The sequence below is a fragment of the Calonectris borealis genome, chromosome 11 (assembly GCF_964195595.1).
Source record: "Calonectris borealis chromosome 11, bCalBor7.hap1.2, whole genome shotgun sequence".
Lineage (NCBI taxonomy): Eukaryota > Metazoa > Chordata > Aves > Procellariiformes > Procellariidae > Calonectris > Calonectris borealis.
The window spans coordinates 17,944,362-17,964,978 of record NC_134322.1 but is presented as its reverse complement, the minus strand read 5'-3'; the positions used below and the strand labels follow the sequence as shown (position 1 = coordinate 17,964,978).

Below are 20,617 nucleotides of genomic sequence, written 5' to 3'. Positions count from 1 at the left end.
AGTCAGGGGCAAAAGAAGACAGGGCCAGAGACAGAAGAAGGGTCCATCCAGGGGACAAACACAGGTCCAAGGTCCATCCAGGAGGCAGGGCTGAGATCTGCACACCTGACGTAGCTCAGGCAGGGACAGGTATGCATAGGTGGTGTAGGTGTAGACCCCAGGTGAAGCTGGTCAGGATCATTAAAGCCTCTTTAGTACACTCAGGGCCCTGATAAAGGTTTAATTTATGCTCAGCAATCTGGGACCACTAAGTAAATTCTTTTATATCTTTGGTAAGGTATGCACACAAGTTTGGTTGGAGAATTTTTTTTAATTCCATTATTAATATATATGTATGCACATTTAAGCTCTTGTCCTAGACTATTACTATGAGAAAAAGAAAATCCATATGAATTTGAAGAGAAAGCCACACTGTACAGTAAACTTGGAGCTGCCTCTCTGTTCACTATTACGGGAAATTATTTTTGTATGCTGTAGTTAGAAGACGAATTTGAAGTAGAAATTAAACATACTTGCTACTGGAAATAAACTGACAAAATCTGTTTACCTTGGCAAATTTTATGCGTGTGTCATCATTAAATAAATGTGAATAGTGTTTATAAGTATCAAGCAATTTGTGAAAAATACTTTTCCTGTTTCTTCTTCAGCTCCTTGTGGGGACAATCTTTACGATGATGATGGTAAACGCCTCCCTCCATGTATACCAGGGGCCTGGCTCACTCCTGCTATTATGGCCTGTTACCTCTTGGTAGCAAATATCCTGTTGGTAAACCTGCTGATTGCTGTGTTCAAGTATGTAAATGATCATGCACTATCTTTACTTTCTTATTGCCGAGACAGAGTTTCTGTGAGAGCCCATCAACTGATTTTGCAAGGGTTTGCATTTGCACTCAGAATCTAATTACTCTGTGAACATGACTGGCAAATACTTGGAATAGTGTATGCACTGGGAAAGAGTGGAGGAAAGGTTGCTTTGAATTTGCCAGCAATTGCAGTAATGCATATAAGAGAATCTGGCTACTTTCAATTACCATTTAGTGGATAGTGACAGGCCTCAAGATTGCTCTGGAAAAATGAAGAACAGTATCCATGAAACTTACTACATACATGATGGAAGCCCACGTAACCACTAGCAAACATGTTTCTGTGATAGAACTGCAGAATGAAAATCTGAACATCAAAAGCAGAGGCATTTCCACTGTCACTACATCATCTGGCTGCTTTTTCTTTGTTCTTCTTGTTTTGCTTTTCATTTAGAAAAAGAAATTAGGGCCTTGCAGAGTTCTTATATGACCCAGAAAAAGAGTCTATATTGCCTTGAACCAAGAGAAAGGATGGCTACATGTTGCCAAGATCTGTGGCCAGTCCAAGCAATGTGCACTATGCACATTCTTAATGTTATTCCACAAATCTATATTTAGAATTCTCTGAAGTAAAACTAAATAAATTTCTGCTGGTTGTTCTTTCTACCCACAGTTATGTTGCATGCTTTTCCTGTCATGACCTAGGGATTAAAAAAAAAAAAAAATTAAATATCTACTTGCTAGTAAGACTTGCCGAACATACCACCTGAATAAAGCAGGTGATCCATTTTTGATGCCCATAAACAGGTAGTGTTGGAGGGCTTGTTGGCATAGGTAGCTGGTGTCACAACCACAAAAAGAGTTCATCGTGTGCCCAGAAATCTACAGCTCACAAAGCCTGTCTTTCATTTGATGTATGTAGTTTAAAAGGTCATGGATTTAAAAGTGCTCAAATGCCAGTCACATCGCGAGGGGGAAGAATCTTACAATGGTAGCTATTATTGGCTGAAGGACCAAGGAATCAGCAGTTTGGGAAGTAGGTCATGCTGTTAACTCCTGCCATCCCAGCATGGTTGCAAGGGGGTGAGATCTAGCTGGGGAATTCCTGCTGTGTAAGGAGACACAGAATGAAGGCAGATTGTCATTTATCATTCGTAAATAATCTCATGTATATTTAGCCAAAAGAAACCAAAAGCTGTGTGTACTCAAGAATTCTCTGGTTTCAAAGAGATGTTTTAACTGCTTTTGTGAATGTAGATATTCTAAAGCACAGAAAGTTAGAAAAGTAGTAGACAGAAAATATAAAAAAGGAAGTGCCAATATCATCATCATCATCATCATAGAAGTGGAGTAAGCTGTCTGAGTATAACTTAAAATAGCTTGAAAAGCTTTATCTAAGACAGAATATCAAGTCTGCTTTCTCTTAGTTGGTATTTCATAACCTTGACTGTTGTTATCTCAGGATTGAATACTATCGGTTATACTTCTTCATATCCACTGAATTACAAAATAAAACATCTTTGTAACACACCCTGTTTTGGTGTAAAAATGATGAGGCCATAGCTTCCAAGAACAAATTCCTTTACAAGAATATGCACCATGTTTTCAAGTCAGAAGTTTGAGTGAATGAAGTTTGAATTTAGAACATTTTGTGAAAACTGGAAAAGTCTTCTATGTAGGTCAAACTGATTAGCATATTAAAGGCAAACTATGTGAAGCTTCTGGGTTTAGCATACAAAATACCTTTCATGGATTTAATACTTTGTGTAATATCAAATACTGGCATGTGTTAAAAGAAATACTTTATAACCAAGCCCCAAAATACCAATTATGCAATTCATAAATTGTGCAAGTTTCTTTTCACTAACACCTAAAGGACTTTATACAGTAGAAGCAAATAGTCTAGAAGGAGGACTGTTCTGGGTGGTACATAAGGGATGCAGAGCACCTTCTGCTTTGCTGCCCTCAAAAGGAATAGTGAAATCACGAGTTCAAGTTAATCATCAGTTCAGCAGCATCAACAAAGAGCTGAACCAAGCAAGTCATGCGGCCTCATGTTATTTAGCTGCTACTTTTTTCAACATTGTACTTGCTTAATGATAAGTAAACTTAGGGGCCTAATAGAAACTGTACCTATGTTCCCTTTCAGCAATACCTTCTTTGAGGTAAAATCAATATCCAACCAAGTCTGGAAGTTCCAGCGATACCAGCTGATCATGACATTCCATGACAGACCTGTCCTCCCACCGCCAATGATTATCTTCAGCCACATCTATATAATCATCAAGCGAATCTGCTGTCGCTGCAAGAAGGGTGAAGGAGACCAGGATGAGCGTGACAGGGGACTGAGTATGCAAGAAATCTTCTCGAAATTGAGCTCTTTGTACCATATTAGCAGAAAGCAGCAGCTTTTCCAATGCTGAACTATTTTGTTCACGTTGGCGGTCAAGTGTATTTGCAGAAGACAGTATGGGACAAAATTTGTATCAAGTTAACAGCTCTTGAGTTCCATGGGCTACTAAGAATATGTAATGCTGTGCTGCTATGAAGACTTTCTTTAACATGGTTTCTTAAAACAGTGAGATGGCATCTACTTAATCCAGTTTTACCAAGTTCTAGTGAAGTCCATATGTTGGGAAGGGCAAATAGGAAATTGAGAAGAAGGGATCACAGTTTCAAATGTCATCTGTAGTGTCAGCTCTGTGATTGTGAGCAATCTGTGTCTAAGAGTATCCCCACTTTCATTTCTCCTTGTTAGAGATTTATCTGTCATTTCACAGGGGAACTGTGAGGATTCTTCTCCTAACATACTCTTTAATTGTTGATTATTATTTTCATTATATGCCTCATTGAAATAATCAGATGCTCACAATTATCCCTGTATTTCTACATTTCACAGGAAACATTTTGTAAGTAATTATATTTCTGCACAATATGCCTCTGAGTTAAAAAAGGAAAAAAAGGGAAAAAAGTAAATATAACACTCCCTCCAAATACAAAGAGACAAATTCAAATAAAGGATGAAATGTTCCCAAGAGCTTATATTTCCCTTGTATTTTCCTTACACAGTTACGAATTTTTGAAGCTCTTATCCAAAGAATGTCTGGGAAACAACCTGTTGTATTAGATTATCTGTTGCCTATAACTGGCATCCTTTTACAAACAATATTTAAATGAAGGAACAGTCAAACTGGCTGAGATTGTCCTAGTCTTTATCCTGTAAAATCTAGTCAGTTTGTTCAACACGTAGCACTGCTGTTAAAAAGTGCAAAAGTCATTGAGAAAATATAGCCCCCAGTGGATGGTCATAAAAGCAGATGATGGTCAGATTGCATTACATTGCCTTCAGGGCTGTGGCCATCTTTGGCTAAGTGCTCATTCCCTATTTACAAAATCTTCTGTTCATTTAGTGCAGGAGTAGAATCTGCAGTATCCATATGTCCAAAATAATCTGCTAAATTGGATTTTAATTGTCTGCCAGAAGTTCAGAAAAAGGAAACTCATATTTTTTTTTTCTGTTTTGCACAGAGTTATTTTTGAATGATGAAGAGCTAAAAAAACTGTATGAGTTTGAAGAGCAGTGTGTAGAAGAATACTTCCAGGAAAAAGAGGATGAGCAGCAATCATCTAATGATGAACGCATCCGAGTTACCTCTGAAAGGTACCTATTAGAAGAAAAAACCCACACCACTTATCTGAAACAATATTTGCTTTTTTGTGTCTTCATTATAACCAAAGTTGAGTTAAAGTGCAAAAGATTTAGATCTTGAAGAAAACCACCACCGATTCAGAAGCTGATCTGAATCCTGAGTAAATATGTGTGCAGGTGCATCTCTCACAAGAGCAAACTTTTTGTTGTTCCTACTGGTATGTCACTAAGGTTGCTGGTTTGGGTAGCTTTGGTATAAGAACATTTTTGTTCACGGTGCATTTTTTCCCTCTCACCCATCTGAAGATCACAGTTATGCTTTTTATCCGTTTGAGCAAATTACTGCTTGTTGAGCTTCCAACAGCTCATCCAATCATGAGAAACACGTTGGAGCTTAATGACAAAAGCACTGAGGATTCTTCCCTTGGACCTATGGTTTACACTAGGGTCCAGCACTCACAACTACTGAATTTTAATCTCTGCCACAGATTCTCTTGGAAGCTTTGAACAAGGCATTTGACTTCTCAGTATGAACTTCCCCATTTAAAAGACAGAGAATATTCACATGTAAATCATTAAGCTATTCTGAGGACTAGGTAATGTTTGCATATTGCTGTGTAAGCACATGGTGATAATGGCAGCAGCACTTTTTTACCAGGTCACTTGGCAGGACTGTTCCCAAAGGCTAAAGGCCTATTCTGTTTGTAGTTCTAAGTCAAAGAATGGGGTCTTTTGTCACTTCCTTGAAATGATGAAAAATTCTCCCTGTAATGAAAATGATACACAGTTTAAACACTCTTTCACTTCAATCTACCTCACAGTATTTTGATGATGAACTACTCCACATCTCTCCCTCCCTCCCTCCCTCTCTCTCCCTCCCTCCCTCCCTCTCCCCCTTTTAACGTTGCTTATGAAATAGCTCTGTGAGCCATATAATTCTTGAACAGATAAACATCTTTCTCTTGAAGGGAGGCCCTGAACATCTTGCATTATAATATGAGAATAGAGAAGTAAATGAAATATGTTATGTGTATTTGAGTAATTTCTATTGCACTATTTATTCATGGCAATTTGTCAAAATCCTAGGTATTGTGGCAAAGAATAAAGCGGGGCTGGTAAGCCTCACTGATTCACTATGGTCTATGGCCACAAAGCAGATTTGCTTATTTCTCATGGCTTCTTGCTCCAGATGCTTCATCATCTTTTGTGTGTGAGAGCAAAAGAATGTTAATTTAATTTCCACAGTTGATTTACTAGTGTATGATCTCTAAGTCACATTCTAATGCATTACTTTTATATGCATTCTTCTGGTACCAACACTTCCATTATGATATAAATGAAAAAAGAAAATGGGAAAAAGTATTATTTTAATTGAACTAGACAATAATTCCACTCCCTTCAGTTGATACATAATTGAAAGGTATTTCAAGAGCTAAAGTAATCCCATACGCACCAGCATACGTTCTCTCTCATACAGCTACAAAACCTGTTTTACAGCATGCCTTGATGCTATTTTAAGTCACACTCTGAGCATTTCATTAGAAAGTATTTTTTGTATAATTAATTGATGCTTCACAGCGAAAGAGGACAACTGAATGTGAAGTGGGTGGCACACTCAGAAATGTTAATAGTAGGCTGTCCCTAAGGGCTGCAGCTCTTGTACTCTCCTGGCATGTAAATAAGGGCAAAGTTCAAATAGCCATCTAATATGGTGTATGGAAAGCATAGATAACAAGAAAATGCGCATTCTTTTGATGCCACACATAGGAAAAAAGAATGATGCATGATACTTAGCACAAAATTCTGCCTTAGGAAGAAATCAGTAGCTGGGTGCCTATAATAGGTTACTGCACCATTCCACAACTTCTGTTCTATTCTTCCTCTTTTATACCCAACAGAGTTGAAAATATGTCTATGAGGCTAGAAGAAGTGAATGAAAGAGAACATTTTATGAAAGCTTCTCTTCAAACAGTCGACCTTCGACTCTCTCAATTGGAAGAACTATCTGATCGGATGGTGAATGCTCTTGAGAAGCTGGCAGGAATTGACAAATCTGAGCTGACATATACACGTTCACGGGCTTCGTCTGAGTGTGATGCTGCATATCTCCTAAGGCAAAGCAGTATTAACAGCTCTGATGGCTACAGCATGTACAGATACCATGTCAGTGGTGATGAGTTAACATATGACAGTACCACTCCTATGTCACCAGCCATAGGATTGCGTAAAAAAGCCCATTCTATTGGTACCCAAGAAGATGGAGCAGACCCAAGGATGCTGGTTCCAGAACACCACACCAGTCTCCATTATACCTCTAGTGCGAATGCAGTCACCACAGCAGATTACAGTAAATCTACATTAGAAATTACACAGAATGTTTCCAGACCCCGTTCTGGTTCATTTGGTTTTGGGGATGAAAAGCAGGGGATTTTCAAGAGTGATGGAATGGTTCCTCAAAGTATAAACCAGATGGATGCTGTTACGAACAGACAGTCAGTACCAAGATCAGATTTTCAGAACACTCAGTTAAAAGTAGAACGTACCAAGTTAGAAGCAACCATCTCTTATCCCTTGGACAAATCCAAAGCAATGCGCTATTTTCCTCCTGAAACATTCAGTGCTTATCAAACCACTATGAGGAAGTCAAGGAGCTTTATATTTGCACAGGGTGGGAAGCTGGTTGGAGGAATTAACAACTGGACCACAGAGTATAGTACCATCATGGATCAGGTGTGCCCTTCTACAATTGAACAATGGACCACAGAGTGGAAATACGAAGTTGAGCAGCAACTTTCTCAAGAACCTCCTCCAGAATACCCTGGTTTTATCTCTGAAGCAGGAAAGCAAGCAGAGCAGAAACAGTTACAGATGGATACAGATGATGACAGCGATGTTGGTGAAGCAGGTATGAGTGCCTCTTACACCTCTATGCCTGCCATTGTCAAGGCTGAGAAAGAGAATTTACTATCAGTGAAGCCAGAAAGGACTTCTGGGTTCCCATCAGTACGGTCAAAGAGTTTGCGCAGCCATTCGCGGAAAGCCAAGTCTGTAAGGGACAAATTAAATAGACCAGGACATGCCAGCAGTGTAAATAATTTGGTGGTAGCATTTGGCAGTGCAACAGAAGAACAGAAAGCTAGGCAAGAAAATGCGTCCACAGAAACTGAATGTTAAAGTGGCTTATGGCCCCTGTTTTATTGACAGTCAAGAAAGCAGCATGACTAATTGAACAAATTACGGATTTTTAAATTAATTTCTAAAGAAGAATTTTGCATATATTTGTTTCTTTTAATTTTAAACTTGATAGATACATGTTCTGTTATTAAATGCTTGCTGGGTCAGGTGAAAGGGAGATGTTCTCTCAGGGGCAGATAAAAAGCAGGCACAGTCCACAGATGCCAACAGTATCGATTTTTTTTGTTCCATTTCAATCTCCCTCATAAGCTTATTTACTGACAAACTCTTTATAAAAGCTCTTGAAAGAAGGACAATATTACCCTGTAATAATGTAGAAAATGTTTTTTCTTCTTTTTTATCAGACGACTTCTTAAACTGAACAAATTTTTAACCAGCCTTAGTTTTCATCCTTACTTATGCAGCTGGTTTCTTTGTGGCCGTTGTGTTTTTCAGATCAAAACAAAATTCTTGGAGGCAAGGAAAAATTATGCAGTCCCCTCTTTCACTTCTGATTTCATGCATGCTGCTTAGCTCCTCTTTCAGAAAGGCACAACACAGCGGTTTTCATCCACTAAAATAAGTCTGAGTGGCAAAATACAGTTGTGTTTGGAGAAACCTGACCTCGAAAGACATGTGTAGAGATATTCTTGACCTCTCCTTGAACTTTAGTGACATAATCTTGCTTTCAGGATCATATCTGTCCCCACCCCAAAGCATGCTGACAGCCTTAAACTGTTGAAAAACAGTGATCATTGTTTCAAAATGTTTAGGGAGATTTTAAGTATATGAAGTATACGGAAATTTTAATAATATGAATCCAAGATCTGCATTAGTGTTTTGTATAAATGGGGAGTACAGTAGAAGTCCATGTAGAGTAAGAATCTGGCTTTTTTTAAATGCCTGCAAGGGAAAACAAAACAAAACAAAACAAAACAGGAAAGGTGTTCTGATCGGGTGAAATCAAAATGTAGCCAATCTGTGTTTGAAGCAAATCTACTGTGACAAATTCATCTTTCATTTTGCAATTTCATTATGATGACACATGAGGAGCAAGGAACAATTTCTAGGAGTCAGTCTAAACAAAAAATAAATTTTCCAGATGAGAATAGACATTTTCTTGAATAAATTTCAAAAACAAATGTCAAAGGGAAAAAACGTTTCTACAACAAAAGTGGTTTCTATCCCTCAACAACTAAGTCTGGAAATCCGCATATGTAGTTACAGTTTCCCAGCACACTTGTGTCAACTGTGGCATTCTAATTACTACGTTTTGATAGTTTTCTTCATAATAGTATGATGTTATTTGCTTCATTCTTCTCTGTTACCTTTTAGGAATTTTGTTTTCCCAAATATTCAGCACCTCTCTTTGCAGGGGATGCATACCATTGAACAGACAAGAAAGAAAATGAGTTAAAGGCATGTAACTTGTTCACAGAATACTGGTCAAAAGTTTACGCTTAACTCATTAACCGTCAGGACTTACTCATATACTATTTTGAAAAGACATTTTCCCCCACCATCATCTCCACAGTATGTGGGTCTCAGTATCCCTTTTGATAATGCAGCTTACAGCATTTCGAAATGCAGAGATTGATGGAAGACTCTACAAATGCATTGATGGCATCAGCTTTTTATTGTTTTTATTATATTTTGGAACTCCATCCATACTTATACCTTGAGGTACTGTTACCATACGGAATGATCATGGTAACTGCATAGACATTTCTGAAAGTTCAGTCATCATTTACTATGGATTTTTTGCTAACTTGGTCTTATTAGCAGGTTTACTGGTTTCATTGTTGTCAGAACAGTGTTGACATTTTGCTTTTCGTGTGGGCTTCTCTTTTATTCAGCTTTAGGGAACTTGACATTTTCTAAAAATAGAATGACATTTGAAATTGTTTCACTTCCGTGTTTACTTCTGTATTACCATTCTATGCAACTACATAGCCATTTTGTATATGTGGTTAAAATAGCCTCCAATTTGCCAATGCCTTTTTATTGTTTGCCTGCACACTCACCAGAAACTGATTCATTAACAAACACAAAGGGATGCAGCTTTTCAGCACTTTGCTAAACAAGCAGTATGCATTGTGGAACAAAATACAGTGTGTTGCATACCTCTTGTTACATTGTCGTTATAAAATTTGTGTTCAGTCATGCTCTGTTTTACTAGTTATTTTTTTAGCATTTACATTACAAATTTATCAGCATGTAGATTTCGAACAAAAACATTTTACCTTTGTATTTATTTACTTCCTTTGTGTAAAAATATTTGTAAAGAAACACATTAAAAAGATGTGAAATTAATTCAATATAACAAATTTTTCACTATAACGATATCAAAACACTTTACTTATCTGTTTCTTCTTATGCAGTGCATGGGCTGAACATTTTCTAAGCAAAGTTTCTTTTTTAACATTTGCCAGTAATTTTCCATAAAGTTCTCTATATAGTGATGACTGTATAAAGCTTGGATGTTTTCTGTGCTCTTGCATAGCAGAAACTGAAATGATAACCTCTTTTGGCAGAGTTATTTCAGACATACAGCCATTTTAATAAGATTTAAGTATGGCTCTGTATGTGCATAGAAGCCCGATAGTAGTTCAGGAGCACGCTGAACAGAATAATGATCACACATTTGCATGTTTGCCTACACGCTTTCTTGAATACTGGCCGAAAGGATGCAAGCACAGAATTTGCATTTCTGAAGAGGCATGTTTAATACTGCTTTTCAGGAAGATGAATCCCTCCTACTGCTAAGTACGTGGTGACTCCACAGCAGTGTCACTGTGAATTCCATTTACCATTTTTTATTATGTGCTTGACCTATACTGAACCGGGTCAAGCCTGAAGAGTATGTACTCTAAGGCTATGTCTATGCAGAGACATTACACTGAGGTAATTTAAGTTTATTCACCTTACAGTATCTTGTAATACAGCCATTTCCCTCTCCCTCAAGGCAAATGTTTTAAACATTTGTTTTAAACACAGTGACTAATTGTAATATTCACATAGGCAGGTTCTTAACCAGACCAGCTGATTCCACGAATTACCCCTTTTTACATTGCGTCATTCTGGGATTAGCTTGACTTGTTCTTGCACGCCTCTCCTATTGCAGGGTCACTCTTTCCATTTTAGATGCTGGATTTCAATACCTGAGAACCAAGTCCATTTTCCATATTATTTAGTAATGAACTAAAGTAACCATTGAAACCTTCCATACTGCTTCTTTGGATGCTTTCCTACGTTCTGGGCTTGACTATCATCTTTGGCAAAATGTATCTCTGTCCTTCTAAATAAAAGTTAAAAGAATATATGTATCTGTAAAGCCTTGTCAGAAAATAGGAACATGATGAGGGTGCACGACCAAGGATGTCAACAGCATTATTTCATTAGATCTGCAAGATCCACAGGATTGTGCCCTGTTACGGGTGTTCTGGGTAGTTAACCCACTGACACAAAGCCAGTTTGCTGCCGAGCACTTGCTGTGGAGGAGGTGAGTTTTCAGAGTGACAGCAGCACTTGAACACGTTGCTGGGGTCCCACCTAGTAGTGCCATTGCCAGCATATCACTTCTGCACCACTGTCCTGTCTGACTGGTCACTTCTAGTTGAACTAGTATTACACTCAAAAGCTCGTTATGAGCAGAAAGGAGACACACCTTGTATGTAAAATCAGGAATTTATTGATAATATAACAAATTTTAACAGTCTAATAAATGGATTATTATTAGTCTAGATCTAATTACAAGAGAGGAGAGACAAGAAGAGAGGAGAGAAAAGAATACTACTCTACTACTACAGGGAAAAAAAAAAAGGTAAAATTTATATATGCACACTTCCTACTACCTACCCCTTTTTTTTGATGTTATGCTCACACTTGCACTGATCCTCTGGGTCTAATGGTCAGTGGCTGCAATGGGGGTAGTGAGGAAATACTGCCAGCTGTCAGCATCCCAGGTCCTTTGCTAGGATGAGCATGGTATTGATGATGTTGGTTTCTTTTTCCTTATTTTTTGCTTGCTTAGGGGCATTTTTATGTTCACTACCAACTTTACATCTTGTTTTTCTTCATTGGCCTTCAAATCCTACAGTTACACCTGAATTTCCTAGTCATTAGAAAAATCGCTTTCACAGCTAAACAAAGGGCAGCTCGAGGCAGGTTAAGGCAAGGTCAGACAAAGCAGTCATGGCAAGCCTCAGTCCTGAGGCCTTACGAAGTCAGCATAAAGCCTGTGGCCTGTTACGAGCAGTGACAATACTCTATTTACTGGGCTACGAGGCTACATTAGCCCTAGAGGTGTTTTCCTCTCACTTACAGCCACTGGAGATAAATGCTCTGCTGCGTGCAGTGGTCACCTGAGCTGAATATTTCAGCCTAATTGTGGATTTTGATCCCCCATTGGGATCCAGCATCAGACAGAAAGGCAAAACAGATGTAGGGACCTGGTTGATACGGCCATTTAATGCCCATTTCAACTGGTGCCAGGGTCCAGGGAGGCTGGGGTAGTCAAAAACCAGTACACAGCAGTAGTTTGGATTGCAGGCTGACAAACCACAAGCCTTGGGAGAAGTGAGACAAGAACTACAGATTTCTTTAAAACCGCAATCTTCTTTTGCTTTTTTCAACTTTTAGCCTTATCTGCAGAAACAAAATTTGATATGGCAAAATGGTGCCTTATGGTTGATGCCCTGTATCTTTACAATGGATGTAAGGTATGTCTTGATAGTAGGCTTTAAATTATTCTTTGCAGTCGTTCAGCCAAAATATGTAAGTGCCTGTATCCACCTTTCACTTGGTGTCAAAGTTAATGAAAAAGGAGTTGCATGATTTCATCTGCCTGCTCCTCTTTTGTCTCTACAACATTAAAACCCCTATGAATCTGCAGTGCTTCATCCTGCATGATTCTAGATGCAAGCATCTCCCTTTTCTTGCACTAATTGGACTGCTATGCTCAGCAAGCTATTACTGGAGCAGTCCAATAGCCTTCAAAAATGGCCATGGAAAAAGATTGGATTCTAGTTTAGGAGCACTGGTAATCTGATAGTCACTATCACAATACCTGTGTAAAATAGCCCAAGCCAAGGTGGAACATCGTACCAATGAACAGCTCCAAATAACTCTAGGCAAATAATACCTACATAATGATTAACAAGAAAAGTATTCTTATGTAACCTAGCAAAGTTCAATATCATTAAATCTCCACACTGAGAATATCACCTCCACTTCCCAGAGTGGAGGCTTTTTTTCCTGAGATACCTCAAGAAACTAAAACTTTTGCATAGTTTTTGTATCTTTTGTATATCTTTGGCCAAGACTATCAAAGTTGCTCTTTTATGTAAATAATCACATTTTAAATATTCTTCTGCTGGATCTTCATCAAGGACACTCAGGAAAGAGATTTTTTTTTTCAACTGCTTAATAAATTTAAGGCATAATGTTTTTCTTCTATAAGAGCTAATACAGACCTGTAGGGCTGGCTTCCTCACAAGTCCCCAGCAGAAGTCCCACACTTCTGAGTGCAGGCTGAGGCAACTTGGGCGTGCAAACTATTGAGTGCACAAGCAGGGAGGTGTCCAGGTAAAGTAATAAACTGTAACGCTTTCAGTGAAAAATAGAACAGACTTGGCATGTACTTGCTGTAGCTCTAGGCACATAGCTCAGCTGTGAAATCAGACAACACGTATGTCTTTGTGTCTTGGAGTTCAAACCAGTAATTGAACCATTCTTCAGAAAGCTATGAAAACATGTAAGTTGCCATAGAAATATAGGCCTGGAAGAGATCATCTACACTGACACAAGCTCAGCAATATGGATAGCATCAGTGGCAGATGGTGGTCTAACCTGTTTTTGAACATGTCTAATGAAATCCATTCTCTAATCTGCTGAGAGATCAAAAGGGACCATTATGAAAATCTGTTCTGATTTAATCCCAGCCCTTATGCATTGCACAAGCCAAAGTAATTCCCCAACCACAGAGCTGTCTTGTGAGGTTGTACCAGAACTTTTAGGAAGATACCTAATCTGACGTGCAGTAGATACAGCAGGTTATGCATCGTAACCGTAGCTAAGCAGATAATTATCTTCACTGTTACAAACCATTTGCACTGTATCTAAAAAGAGGCCCCAGAAAACAGCCACACAGCGCGTGGGATGTGATACCACCAGGAGAGCAGGCCACGCTGGTTCTGGGAGGGCCATGACATGGACAAGTGTAAGGGTCCTGGTCAGTCTAGCACACAGGAGACATCACTGAATGACTTAGTGTTGAAGCAAGGAAAATAACTGCACTGAGTAAAAAATTGTATTTTTTAAATTGATGAGAATAAAAATAGACATTAGCAGTCTTTTCAGTTCAGCTGGCTTTGTTGCATAGCTAGCTTCCCACCATTCTTTCAAGACTGTTCTTCTAGAACAAAGGCATTCTCAGAAACCTCTGGTTTAGCAGAACTGTTTGAAAAAAGTGAGTGAGTGAGGCAAGCCAGGATGGCTGGAGATGGGCAGGCAGTTGCACGCATTGCCAAAAAGGAGTCAGGGGATCCAGAGGATTTCCCTGCCTGTCCTGCCTGCCCTACTCCCCCCACCCAGGCCTATCCTGCCTGCCTAGCCTGACCTGCCCTACCTGCCCTCTTGCGCTGTCTGCCCTGCCCTGCCCTGCCCTGCCTGCCTACCCTGTCCTACTTGCCTGTCCTGCTCTGCCTCTCTGCACTGCCTGCTTGTATCCCACTGCAAGTTGTGACAGAATTAACTTGCTCCTCCGAAATACTCACTTCTGTCAAATCAGCTTTCTCCTCCCACTGGCATAAAACTCTTCCAGTGGCAACTTGTGACCAGTTCCAACAACAATCCTCACAAATCTTGTGATCTTATGTTTACTGAGAGCTTAGTTTTGATTTTTTTTGTTCCTTTTCAGAACAGCAGTGCAATTTAAATGAGTCAGTGCAGTCCTTAATGGAAATTTGTGCTATCCTATGCTCATTCCCTCAAGAGTAAGATTGCATTTGCAGCCACTCCTCAGAAGGCTCTGTGCTGATGCAGAAACACTCTTGTAATTCTGATGTAGTATAAATAATTGTCATTTTTAATATCACTGGCAAATTTGTTATATGCCATTTCAAGACTAGCTGATTTGGGCAGTTTCTGCCTTCCTCGCCCCTTCACTTTCTCTTCCCCCTTTTCTGATTTTAATTTCCTTTCAACAATGTTCTGAATATGAACAAAAAACTTTAAAGAAGAATGAAGATGAGGGCAAGTCCTGCAGTATTTCTCACTTACCAAACATCCAAGGGATTTAGCTTGTGAAAGGGGTAAGTCACCAGCAGGAGAGGAGCTGTGGCTTGCTCTCACAGCGCTGTCGGGCACACAGCATCACACCACCAGCAGCTTCTGCAGCACAGTGCACTCTCTAAAATGGACAGGGACTGAGCCTGAGACCATGCCAGGCTGAATAACGCCACTTAGATCACGATGTTTGCAGCACAAAATAAAAATCTTGTATGTGAAAATACAGGATAAAGTGAAGGGAACTGTCTGCCAACACCAAATAAGATGGGACTCTTGTGCAAGGAGGTGCACTTGTTTTAAAAAAACTACACGAGATTGTTTTTATCTTCTCCACCTGCAAGTCCAAGAGTAGCGTATTGTTACGGAGGTGCTTGCTGGTGTTCTCCCCTGGGCTGTTGAATAGCTTTAAATATATCCACATGTACTTCTTTCTTCAATCTAGCAGGTGCCAGTGGGTTCTTTCCCTCCTCACTGTTCAAACTGCTGCCCTCCCTGCTGTCATCCATGGGGCATCTTATCTAAGTCGGGGAGTCCAGATTGTGCCCTAAAGTCTGTTCTTTCATTTAACATCCACCCTCTGACTTCACCAGAAAATCCCAGGGGCTATAATGCAATGTAATGTGCTTCCTATTAATGATAGTAAAGGAAGACCTTGACCCTGTGGCTGATGCTGGGTGCTGCATGTGTCATTTTGAGTCTAAAAATGTGTCCGTTTTCTGGAGTCTTCTAGTTCTTTACTTACTGTCTTTATGTCATGATGATACTACAACAGTACTATGCTGTAGCAGGCCTTTACTGATGTTATCTTGCACGTGAGCTGTTACAGAAAAGTGACGGTATGCTGACCAAAACCATGCTTTTTAATAAGGTGAGGCTGCAGTGCCCAAATACCAGCAGTTAGTTTGGCGGGTCCTGGCCTTCAACTCTTGCCCCTAAACCAGGGGCCTTGCAGTGAACTATGCTTGGCTCATTGCTGGAACCATCACTATGGTGCATCAGCTGTGGAGGGAAACACCAGCAGGCACAGGAACCAGCAGCCCTTCTTATCCTACCCAATGCATCAGACCTGGCTTCAAACTCTGGAGAGGCCTGGCTGGTTTTACCCAATTCCTTTGTGCCTGGTCCACCAGCAGCAGAACCCAGACTCTCCCCCTTCCTTAGGTCTCACAGCTGATGGACCCATGTGGTCCTACTCTGGGGCTCTCGATTAAACCACATTTCCATCCAAACTGTTGCTTCTTGTAGGAGGTATTTCCACTGTGGGGGCCAAGTTCATTGCAGTCAGTGCTGACATAAACACCTGCAACATGGGCCTTTAAGGGTGCCAAGGGCCACTAAGCAAATGTGAATAGTCACTCAGTTTCCTACTTATCAAAAGAGATAACAGTGTTAGATTTTGGTAGTCTAGGTGGCAACTGTGTTATTTCCGTGTTCTAGAGAAGCTCTAGAGAAGCAATCCATGAGTGCCTGGAAAGCTTAAGGAAAGGGAATTACATGGATGTTGGATCTGCGTCCACCTCCAGCCGTCAGCACAGTTACAGCACTAAGCAAGAGGGTGACTGTGCAGCAGCAGCCTGGCGGCTTCACCCATAGATCACATACACGCCACGGCTGTAACGTGAAGAACTCTGTGGCAGTAGTTGATTCACGCTGGAGCTGGATTTTTACTGCCGATCTGAGACAACCCTGGCTCGCCATAAAAACCCGCCTTTGCAGGCCCCATGCGGAGGTTTCACTGTCTCCAAGTGGCTCAGAGGCCAAACTGTGGAAATCTTCTGCTTCGGTCCTCATTTTAATATTCCCTCCCCCCCGGCCCCTGTACTTGTGACTGCTTTTCTCTCACGAAGGCCAGGAGAAAACCTCTCGCCTCTTGCCCAGCGGCCGTGCTGAGCAAGAGCCCCCACCCGCAGGGTCCTGGCCTGCCCGCGGGAGGCTCCACCCCCGATACAGGGGACGGGGGGCGAGCGAGGTCTCCCAAGGAACCTAAACGCACCGTCAGTCTGGCCAGAAATAACAGTTCTGGCTGCAATTGCTGTTACAGGAAGCGTCCATTGACAGTGGACAAAACGTTAATTACTCGGCTGCTGCGCGGGCTGACGCCCGCGCCGGACCGCGGCCGCTTGGGCCCTCCGCGCCGCCGTACGGAGGCCCCTCCCCCGACCCCTTCGCTCCCCCAATATGGCCGCCCCGGCAGAGCCCGCCTCAGCCTGCAGCCCGCCGGGGCCGCCGCCGCCTGCCCGCCGCCGGCGGTAGAGAGCCGCTGGGCCGGCAGGCGGCCGCCCTCGCGGGGAGGCGGAGGGAGCCGCGGGGGGCTCCATGAGGGGTTGCGGCAGCCCCAGAACGGGCCTGCACGGGCGGCTGACTCCTCCCTTGGGGAAGGAGGGTGCGCTGGTGCCGCCTACGCCGCCGCCCGCCGGGGCCGCCGCCGTGTGACCGGGAGCGCGCAGCCCTGAGTGGCTGCGGGGCGCCGGGCCTGAGCCGGCGGGCGTCGACACCCTGCCCCCGCGGGACGGGGCCTCCTGGGGCCGGCCCGGCCCGCCGCTCCCTCCCCGCCCGCCGGCAGCGACAATGTTTTCTCTCAAGCAGCCCAAACCCACCTTCAAGTCCTACCTTCTGCCGCTGCCTCAGGTAACAGCCTTTTATTTCCATTAGCGACCTGCGCGGCTCTTTTTCTCCCTGCCCTGGCCCCGTCCTTGGCCCTGGCCGAGGTGCCGCCGCCTCGGCTGCCCTCCCGGCGCGGCGGTGGCCGGCCCGGCCCGGCCCGGAGTGGGTCCCGCGGGACGCCCGGGCTTCTCCCCCGAGGTTACCGGCCTCGCGGGGTAGTAAACCAGCACCTGCGTGTCTCTGGAGGGGCTTCCGAGGAGCCCCTAGAAATCCTCTGTCGCACAGGGAAACAAAAGCTGTGCAGTCGGTTTGAAGCACAGCCTCTTGGCCTCTTGGTCTTTGAAGTCGCACACAAACATAAAGTCAGCATATGCTGGTGACAAGCCCAAGCTGTTGTCGAGGAGCAGAACTTTTATCACAATAAAGTCTGTGTTAATTAAAACTGGCCCATGTGAGATTATTTTGGAAAGTTATGAATAATGCTTCAGGTGTTTGGGCTCGCTTTCCTCTTTGTGCTGGGTGGGATCAGCGTTATCTGCGTTTGCGCTGTGGAATACTTTGAGGAGAAAACAGCTGGTGCTTGTCTGTTAAGCAAATAATTAAACCCTTGCTGTAGCCATCGTTTCACATTTAAAACTTGGCTGATGGCATAAGTAAGAAAATCAAGTGTATATATCAAGTATATGTAGTAGAATACTATATATAGTGCCTATAGTATCAAGTATATCTAGTAGAACCACCAGGATTTTTTGTGTGGTCTGGGTGTGCAGTTGACAGAATGTGATTTTTATTTATTTATTTTAGACAAGGCAGGGCCTCTTCTAGCAACAGGTTTGACATGTTGACTCATTTTTACTTTTTCACAATTTCTTGGTAAAAGTGAAATGTCGATGCAATGTAGTTCTGGATATTCCTAGTCCTGGGAAATGGCGATATCACTGTCGGTGTAGGAACCATAGGCATTAAGGTTATTTCACTGAACGTTCCGGTCTTTTTATAGAAGTATTTCTATTTTTAAGGTTTGGAATTAAAATGCAAGTAGGCATGTATGTGTTCTAGGCCTTGGCTTTTTGGAAGTTTTTCGTATGTCAGAAGTCATGCATGTTAAAAGTTGGTAGAGAGTTTTGTGCAAACTTGAGTGTCCATATCTGTGTAAAGCTTGTTGTAAGACTTGAGCCTTTATGGAATATCAAGCCAAATTGTTTTTCATTCGTCCTGTGACTTGTTATAGCCTAGGTTACACAATTAGTTAAACGTTAGCACTTTGTTCCAGAAGAATAATATAATATTTAAAGCTAAATGTACACAAAAATGTTAGTATCTTTACAGAAAACTGTTGCTATTATTGGATCCTAGCTCTTTAAGATCAGCTTTTTAAGTTAAAAGAAGTATTTTCTCCTTTGCCCAAATAGATCAGACTTGTGTCTGACTGTAAAGTTCTGATTCTTAAGTACATTCTCGGGTGTTTTTTTTTTTCTTCAGGCTGAAGACCATATGGCGTCAGAACCAAGGATTAAAAAACTGGAACCAGTACTTTTGCCAGGTAGGCATAAATCAGGAATTTGACAGATAGCTCAACAAGGATAAACTTAAGCCTTTAGTTTATTGCAATAGAATTGGTGAAATGTTTTACTGTGATTATTGATTTTGGTATATTTTAATCTTAGTGTGCTCCTTCAGGGAATATAACTTTTAAGTAGGAAAGTGCAATGATATTTGTGCCTGTAGAAAATTGTTCTAATCTGCCTGAAACACTAAATAAATACATAGGCAATTTTGCCTGTGTAATGCTTTAGTATGTGTAGAATAATGTCTTGCGTTTATTGCGAGTATTTGAAATGAAACCATTGTAAGTTTTGTAACATTTATGACACCTTTTGGAAGACTGCTAATAATTATATTATTGTCAGATAGTCAGACCTTTACCTGTGTGCAGAACCCACTACCATAGCATGTATTGGAGTCTTCTTTTATTTTAAAGGAAAATATTAATAGAATTTCCAGTAGGTAGGTATGATTGACTTCTGTATTGGAAAACTTTTAATGCCATCTTTGTTCATTTACTCTTATTGAATGTGCAGCTGTTACGTAATTTTGGAATTTGTAAGTGTCTTTAAACCTGTGCAGAATAACCTTTTTAGTGTGTGGATGAGAAAAGCAATGTTTTTATTATTGTTCATAATTACATATTTATAAAAATGTAGGATATTTGTAACTTCCATATTTTAAATAAGAAATAATCTTTCGTAAATGACATTTTGATCAATGAGGATTTCTAAAAGCCTTTTTCAGATACCAAAAGAACCATCTACTATTCTCAAGATTACTTTCATTGCAAACTGTATATCACAGTGATAAATTTGGCTTGCTGTTTCTAAGGGTAACTTTGAGTTTAAAACAATGGTATACTGCATTTTTTTCTTAGTATTCATTATATGTTAACAAACATGAATTTACACACACATACTAATGTAGGAAGCTATTGCTATCATGTTGTCTAAGTTGATAAAATATGTTAACTTTCAAAGTGATCGATAGAATAAACAAGTTACTCTTAAAATATTGTTTCTGTCACTGCTTCATGTGGGACTGTTGTTAATTAAGCAGTACTAATTGAAATGTGATATGGTCCAGTGAAGTACCTTAAGCTTAAGAGGCTGAAATATTGTGGAAGAGGTTCAACTGAAAGAGTAAATAACAACTCACTGACAGTCTTCATGAAACAAAATAATACAGATTTTGCTTGAGGCATAAATACCTTAAAATACATTGCTAAGATTGCTCAGTATTTGAAATACAGTTATATTTTCATGCTTGCAAAACTTCTGCTTACCGCTTGGCATCTTATTGGTTATATTGCAGTTGATATTCATCCAAGGTCTTTGACTCACAAGGAAGTGACTGCATGCTCTTCTCTGAGACATTCCACAGAAAATGAAAGGCAGTATGAGATTGCTTTTCTCAAAATGTAACACATCTTGCCTTTACTGTGGGACACGTGCATGAGCAGTTATAGAAAACAGCTTCTGTGCAGTAACTTTTTGCAGTGTGGTTAATTCTTTATTTGTGAAACTCCGATGTCACTTAAAATGATGCT

General features: G+C 40.8%; 2 protein-coding genes across 7 annotated transcripts in view; both read left to right on the top strand.

Moving 5' to 3' along the window:
* The window catches only part of TRPM1 (transient receptor potential cation channel subfamily M member 1), a 155,786-nt gene extending 144,481 nt beyond the window's left edge, over positions 1–11,305 (top strand). For all 5 annotated transcript variants that reach the window (XM_075160238.1, XM_075160239.1, XM_075160237.1 and 2 more), the window contains 4 exons: positions 648–792; positions 2,953–3,152; positions 4,332–4,464; positions 6,351–11,305. In XM_075160238.1, the coding sequence (XP_075016339.1) occupies positions 648–792; positions 2,953–3,152; positions 4,332–4,464; positions 6,351–7,626 (1,754 nt within the window). In that variant the 3' untranslated portion in view covers positions 7,627–11,305. The remainder of the gene's footprint in view (positions 1–647; positions 793–2,952; positions 3,153–4,331; positions 4,465–6,350) is intronic.
* A 5,832-nt stretch (positions 11,306–17,137) lies between these two features.
* Positions 17,138–20,617, top strand: part of MTMR10 (myotubularin related protein 10) — a 42,120-nt gene continuing 38,640 nt past the window's right edge. Inside the window, exons 1-2 of one of the 2 annotated variants that reach the window (XM_075160248.1) lie at positions 17,138–17,544; positions 19,003–19,063. In XM_075160248.1, the coding sequence (XP_075016349.1) occupies positions 17,485–17,544; positions 19,003–19,063 (121 nt within the window). In that variant the 5' untranslated portion in view covers positions 17,138–17,484. Of the gene's footprint in view, positions 17,545–19,002; positions 19,064–19,455; positions 19,528–20,617 lie in introns of those variants that run through there. The other variant, XM_075160249.1, reaches the window with a different exon arrangement.